A 7110-nucleotide genomic window follows, 5' to 3' on the forward strand; every position below is an offset into this window, starting at 1 on the left:
AACTTTGAAACTGTTTCTATAAGCTGTTGCTTGCTGAGCACTTTGCATCCTGATAGGAGTAGCTGGATATTTGTGAATAAGGGAAGAAGAGGGATAAAATGATTGCTCCATCCAGAGCTCTTCGCACTACTCCAATCACAGTGATCCAGGTAGTAATTTTCTAATAGTATGTTACTTTTGTTTCACCTCTGTAGTGGATTTAAGGAACAAAACAAACCAAAAAAACCAAACCCCAAAATATGGTGCTACAGCAACATGATTGAGAGCAATCACTAGTCCTACAAGTTTGAAACTCCAGAGCACCCCCAGGGTCTTAAATCTTCCAGTGGTCTTGAGTGCAGCTGTGGCTCAGTGGAGGGACACAGTGGGACCAACTGCCACGAGGTGACAGCCAGCATGATTCCTTGTATCTCCAGGTGATAACAACTGCAGAAGCTTCAGTGGATCTTCAACAACAATCCAGTATATGTGGAAATAACATTTTACCACTGTTTGTGTATATGCACAGGCTTTTTCATTTAATCCCTGAAAGATGTTGTTTGCTTCTAAAATACCCTGAATCATAATAAAAACAAGAGTAAATTTTTTTTCTCCTTTAGATATCTTCTGGCAGATAGATAGTCTAGCATTAAGTGGCTTTAAAATCCTTATGAAGGTATTTATTACAGAGCAGTAAACAAGTTCCAGAACACGAGAACCAACAATGTCACGTTTAATAGCACTATAACAAAATATTCTTCAAAACAGTATTAAACTTTTCCAACTGTTGAGAAGCAATGTATATGCTGCTTATTACCATATTCATGCATATTTATCAAGTAACTGCAATAATGACAGTAAGCATTGGTCAAAACATCACTGATTTTTTTTTTCATGTGATATACAAAAAAGGTATTGTAATAGGCTAGAAAAAGACTAATGATGCTTTCTTAGAGTCCTACAGGTGAAGAGCTTCTTAGCTTTACACCATCTCCACATCACGAGCATGCACGTGTGTAGGAGCGGGAGTTTCAACAGCATGACTGAGCTGTTGCGAGAACTAAGAGAGAAGCAGAGATACGTAAAGATGCAGTTACCTGTCTTTTCCAAATAGTTTTGTTCAGAGGCATGGCCATACAGCTGTGATCTATAATGTTATTACAGCTGCAGCTGAGGGGAATTTATGGCAATTATGTAAATTAGTGCCATAACTGTAAATAGCCTGGCTGTTAGCACCAGGCTCACTCTGGAACAGCAGTGCCCTTTCTCAAGCTGGTGAATCATAGAATCATTTAGGTTGGAAAAGTCCTTTAAGATCATCAACAACAAAGTCCACCACTAAACCATGTCTGAGTGCCACATCTACACATCTTTTAAATACCTTCAGAGATGGTGACACTACCACCTCTCTGGGCAGCCTGTTCCAAGGCTTCACAACCTTTCCAATGAAGACATTTTTCCTACTATCCAACCTAAATCTCCCCTGGTGCAACTTGAGGCCATTTCCTGTCCTATCACTTCTTACTTGGGAAAAGAGACCAACCCCAACGTCTGTAACTCCTTTCAGGTAGTTGTAGAAAGCAGTAAGGTCTTCCCTGAGCCTCCTTTTCTCCAGGCTTAACAACCCCAGTTCCCTCAGCCACTCGTGTAAGGCTTGTGCTCTGGACCCTTTACCAGCTTCATTACCTTCCTCTGGACATGCTCCAGCATCTCAATGTCCTTCTTGTAGTGAGGGGCCCAAACAGAACACAGTATTCAAGGTGAGGCCTCACCAGTGCTGAGTTACTGGAGGACAATCACTTCCCTTCTCCTGCTGGCCACACTGTTACTGATACAGGACAGGATGCCATTGGCCTTCTTGGCCACCTGGGCACACTGCTGGCTCATATTCAGCCAACTGTTGGCCAACAGCCCCAGGTCCTTTTCTGATGGGCAGCTTTCCAGCCACTCCTCCCCAAGACTGTAGTGTTTCAGGGGGTTGTTGCGACCCATATGCAGGAACCCAGGAAAGCTGTAAGAACAGGTATCAAATAGTGACTGAGGCTGGAAGCAATAGCTGGTGGTTATTTGGTCCAACATGCCTGCCCAAGCAGGGCCACCTAGAGCCAGCTTTCCCAGAACCAAGTCCAGATGGCTTTTACTACCTCTAGGGAGGGGGACTCCACAGCGTCCCTGGGCAACCTGTGCCAGTGCTTGGCCACCCCCACGGTCAAGAAGTGTGTTCTGATGTTCATACAGAGCCTCCCCTGTCTCAGTTGGTGCCCACTGCCTCTGATCCTGCCACTGGGTACCATTGAAATGAGCCTGGCTCCATCTTTATATCCTGCCTTCAGGTTTATACAGTTTGATGACATCCCCCCAAACCTTCTCTTCTTTAAGTTGAACAGTCCCTGCTCTCTCATCTTTTCCTCATAGGAGAGATGCTCCAGTTCTTTCATCCTCGTAGTGGACCTTTGTTGGACTCTCCAGCATATCAGTATCTCTCTTCTACTAGGGAGCCCAGCACTGCACGCAGTACTTCAGGTGTGGCCTCACCAGTGCTGAGCAGAAGGGAAGGATCACTTACCTCAACCTGTGGTAACGCTCCTATTAATGCAGTGAAATGCACCAGAATAAGGGTAATTCTTGCTGGAAATAATAGGTATCTTATGAGCAGTTCTGAATATCTGTGATCCAAAGACCTTATCCCAGGCTACATATTAAAAGCAGAAGCTCAAGTCGTGTCTGATGCTAGGTTTTTTTATTTTTTCAACCAGCTCCATCTGAGTGAATGACTGCTTTAGGCACTGCTTGTTCCATGTGTTGTATTTTGGACAGTGAATCCTCACTGCTGCTATGGCTGAATGATAGTAGTTCTAGTTGCCTGTTTAAAACATAGTTGTTGGACTTCTCTTCCAAAAGCTTCCTAATTGCTGGGTAAAGGCAGTCTGCAACACATATGGTAACTACCCACTTTGCCAGCAGGAAAAGACAGGACATGTTCTGTCTTTGTCAAGTCCATGACCACCCTACCCAGCTGGGCTTCTTCAGACACTATCCTGTAAGGATCTGTAATTGATAAGAGGTCAGCTCAGCAGCAGCCACAGCTCCTTGTCATCTCTTTCCTCTTTGTGTTTGATGAGAAAAGGATTGTGGGCCCATCTGTTCTCGAAAGTGACATTCTGCTGAGGATAGGCAGAACGGGAGTGAAGAAATGTACAAAGAGGCTAAAGGTAGTTCATTGAAAAATGTCTGAATAATAATGAGGATTTATAGAATACTTAACAATTATAATGGAAGGGGAAAAATGAACTACAGGCAGGTTACGCAAAAAGTATTCTGAGGTGATGTCTGTCAGTCAGCTTTATAAGAATGAGAATTCTTTCAACACTACAAAGAGTTTAAATTTTATGCGGCTTTGCTTAAAAAATATCCACCTATATACGATAACTTAAAAGCCTGTCCTAACACTCCTGAAGTATTTAGGCCAGTTCAAAAAGTATCATTGACATCACTTTTCCAGTTTATAGAAACATGAACATTGCAGCACTTGCAATTCAAATAGAAACTCAAATAGCGCTGTAATGGGGACCCCTTCTGTTTCATACACTGTCTTCATGATGTTCCTTTTTAACACCGATCCAGAGGGCGTCAGAAGACTTCTCATCTCACACGTGTTCTTAGTGGAGGGTTTTTAGAGGGATCTGTAAATAGATAGGACAGGTTTAATCAGAGGAGATAGATAACATTAATTTTGGATGCAATTCTACAGCAGAGATGCTGCATTTATCCCTGACCCTTGACTGATATATATATATATATATATATATATATATATATATATAGTGTTCATGCTCTGTGGCCCTTGAGTAAAAAGTCTCTGATGGAATCATACAGCAAATGATTCAGACTGACTGACTGACACTGCTGTGAGAAGTCATGCAAAGTCCCTTGGCATGGAAACCAAAACAAACCATAGCAGAAAGTGGGGAGATAAATAGTTGATCTAAAAATACAGAAAAGACTGGGTTTTATAGAAAGCACGATATGGGCGTAAGATCTTTCAGCACCTTCAACTACCAGTTTTCAAAGCTGGATAGGTGACCTTCTGCTCCTGCAACACTGACCTGACCAAGTTTCTAAGTTAAGAGGAAAAAAATCAAAAAGCAAGGCTCAGTCATTCATTACTTTCCTGACAAGGTCAGGTTCTAAGTCCCTTTGTTATTCAGGTGTGTAAAACGCCCTGCATAGGCTTTAAATCAAAACATGTGATGGAAGACATAGATCAAGTCACCTTTCTTCTGTGATTTCCTAAGTTCATGAACAGAACCAACTCAGTAGCTGCCTGTCTATCCAGGTGACATCACATTTTTAACATCAAGGGCTCTGCAAATTCAACGACCCAAAGACAGACTACATGTCAAGCCATATAATTTTATTTTTAGCTACTAAGACTTTCAAGTAACAAATTAAATGCTTTTCATTATCTTTGGTCCCTGTTAGCACTGTAACAAATCCCATTCCTCTCTGTGCCTATGCTAGCAGCCCAGTTCTTTGCATTAGTGCTGGTTTCTGTTCTTTGTTTTCACTCCCTGTTTTTAATCCTATTGTATAATTATCAGATCTTCTCATGTTCACACACTTACCTCTAGCTATTTTGCTGGGATATATCTTCTGAAATGGCTTGAATTCAGCAGGTGGGGGGAAATCTTCCACAGAATGGAAAGTAAATTTAGATTCAAAGTCATCTGGGAAGTTTCAGAGAAATACACATTAGTCACCATTAGAGAGATACTAAAAAAAAAAAAAGAAAAAATAAAAAATTGCCACAAGTAATTTCAGTTAAAAATGCTGACTGTTTCTCCCCTGCAATTGGTAGTGGCTCATTCCATATAAACCATCTCAAGTACTTCCGCGAGCCGTCCAAGTTTTCTGGCTTAATTGGAAACACTGCCTGCTAGTAACTGAAGTTAAGCTGCTGGCTGCTGTTCCAGTTTTCTGCGTTGATGATACTGTGGTAACGGAAGTGCTCCTAGGTGGTTTTCAAGCCTTAGCTCTAAGCAAGAATGAATGGCCAATTCATCAGACCACAAAAGTAATTCTTAGCAGCCTTTGCTCTTTACGATTGAAGCTACTCAGTGTCCATGAACTGGTCCTAAGAATAGGAGGAGGAGCACACTACAGCAACTTAAATAATTTTGCAGGTAGCGCATGCTTTTCTGGTCTACTGGATGAGTCAAAATCTTTGAGGAAAACCCTTAACTTTCTCTCCTTGTATAAGGTTGTACAAAGATGTTTCTATTGGGTCTCGTTATACTACCCTGTTATTGCCATGAGGAAGTCTCAGATGAGTTTTTGAGGTCCGAGACACACACAGGTTTTGTACTACAATCATTAACTGAGGCTAAGAGATGTAATTCAGATGATATTACCAATGATGTGCATATTTCCATTTTTAAGTGATGGGTAGGGGTCATGAACTGTAGCCCAGGCTGAGACTCCAGACTTGCTCGTAAGTTCAGTGGTTGGTGATCTTGCTGGTGGTTGTGGAGGTGTGATTGGCTTCCCAGCACCGGTTCCTTAGAAAGAAGCAGCAGACCAGCACGTCAGGACTTACTTAAACCCAGCAGTGAGCTTTGCACAAAAGTGGAGGGAGTGTAGAAGGAATTCAATATTTGGGGCAAACTTTCCCAGCTATCATAGGGTACTTCTTAGCTGCTGTTTGTCAAGACTGACCATGGATTTATAGCATTAAGTATTAATTATTGGAGTTGGCTGGGGCTTGCTATTTCTAGTTCTAGGGAGAGTCTGACATTCTGAAGTATGATTTTGTCCTGGACTACAGGGGAAGACCATCCTTCCACTTTCATAAGAACAAGCAATTTCCTTAAGAAAAGGCAACAACAAAGAAAACACCCACACTAGATGGTGCCTCTAAAAGAAAATAACTTCCTGACATTTTGACAGCTACACAGTGGAATTACTATTATTCATGTGCATTTCACTGAGAGGTGGCAAGAGCCTTCAGAGTTTACATCTAGAGGGAGCCGAAGGCCTCCAAGTTTGCAGCCTCTCAAAACTGCTTCTCCCTCTAGATAACCAAGAGGAGGGCTGGCTGATTTTATGGAACCCTCAGAAGTTGAGCCACTATGAGAAACAGGCATCTCAGTAAAGTAACAGTTCATTAGACAGTTCCTGAGCAGCATTAATCACCATCACGAAGCACCTGATCTGCTATCCTTACATGGCCTTTCCCATGTCTGTCTAAAGGAACCAGTAATCTTTCTTGACATGCGGCAGCTAAAATACAGGGTACAGAACATTCTCTTCAGATGTTCCTTATTAAGTAGCTGTCTCCATTTCTCAAACCCACACAGACCTAGGCTCATTTTTTAAATCCTCATTCTATCAGAGAAGTCTGATAAAAGGTCCTTCTCCCATCTGCTTAAGGAAACACCAGCTAATATCCCCACTTCTTTGGAAGTGGAGGATAGGAGGAAGTGGAGGAGTGGAAGTGGAGGAGGCAGAGAAGCCCTTAGCCCTACCACCTTGATCATGAGAGGCTGTGGCTGCTCCTCTGTTGAAAAGCTGCACCTGTATTTGCCTTTGGTCATCTATGGCTGTAGCTGCCCCGTCTCTGTCTTACTCTCTCCTGTAACGTTTCCCAGTCATTGCCAATATTGCTCCAGACTGCAGGGTGCAGCAGGAGAGGGATGTGGCGGGTAGGCTGGCGCTCAAGCAGCTGCAGATCTGGCAGGCAGGCATGGTGGCGTACGCTCCACTGCTCCACCTGAGGCAGTTAAGAGACCGCTCCCGACGAGCTCGGTCATTGCACTGCTGAAGACACACCAGTGCCTACGCAAAGCAGGAAGCCCAGCGGCCACAAACCGTTGCCTTCACTGCGCGGCGCCTCCAAGGATCACAGATTTAAACCACAAGGCACGGGAGCCCCGCAGGCAGTAAGATCCTGACCTCTCTGCGCTCATTATGCACCCCGGGACCTGCTGGTATTCCTCCCGCACAGGACCTCACCCTCCTGCGACCTGTGCTCTTCATCCCCACCCCTCCAGGCTTTCCAGCCTCGCAGCAGTGCAGTTTTCCCCGCTAGCCAACGGCAGAAAAACGCCGCCTTTCTTCGAAGGGCCGCGCTCA

At 43.6% G+C, this 7110-nt stretch overlaps 1 protein-coding gene across 1 annotated transcript in view; it reads right to left on the reverse strand.

Moving 5' to 3' along the window:
• Nucleotides 1–3621: 3621 nt before the first annotated feature.
• The window catches only part of LOC104498495 (WAS/WASL-interacting protein family member 3-like), a gene marked incomplete at its 5' end in the record, with an annotated part of 3857 nt that continues 368 nt past the window's right edge, over nucleotides 3622–7110 (reverse strand). Inside the window, 3 exons of the mRNA XM_010141884.1 lie at nucleotides 3622–3662; nucleotides 4605–4706; nucleotides 5391–5540. Coding sequence (XP_010140186.1) covers nucleotides 3622–3662; nucleotides 4605–4706; nucleotides 5391–5540 — 293 coding nt within the window. The remainder of the gene's footprint in view (nucleotides 3663–4604; nucleotides 4707–5390; nucleotides 5541–7110) is intronic.

Source organism: Buceros rhinoceros, unplaced genomic scaffold, assembly GCF_000710305.1.
Source record: "Buceros rhinoceros silvestris isolate BGI_N320 unplaced genomic scaffold, ASM71030v1 scaffold9818, whole genome shotgun sequence".
In the NCBI taxonomy this organism is placed as follows: domain Eukaryota; kingdom Metazoa; phylum Chordata; class Aves; order Bucerotiformes; family Bucerotidae; genus Buceros; species Buceros rhinoceros.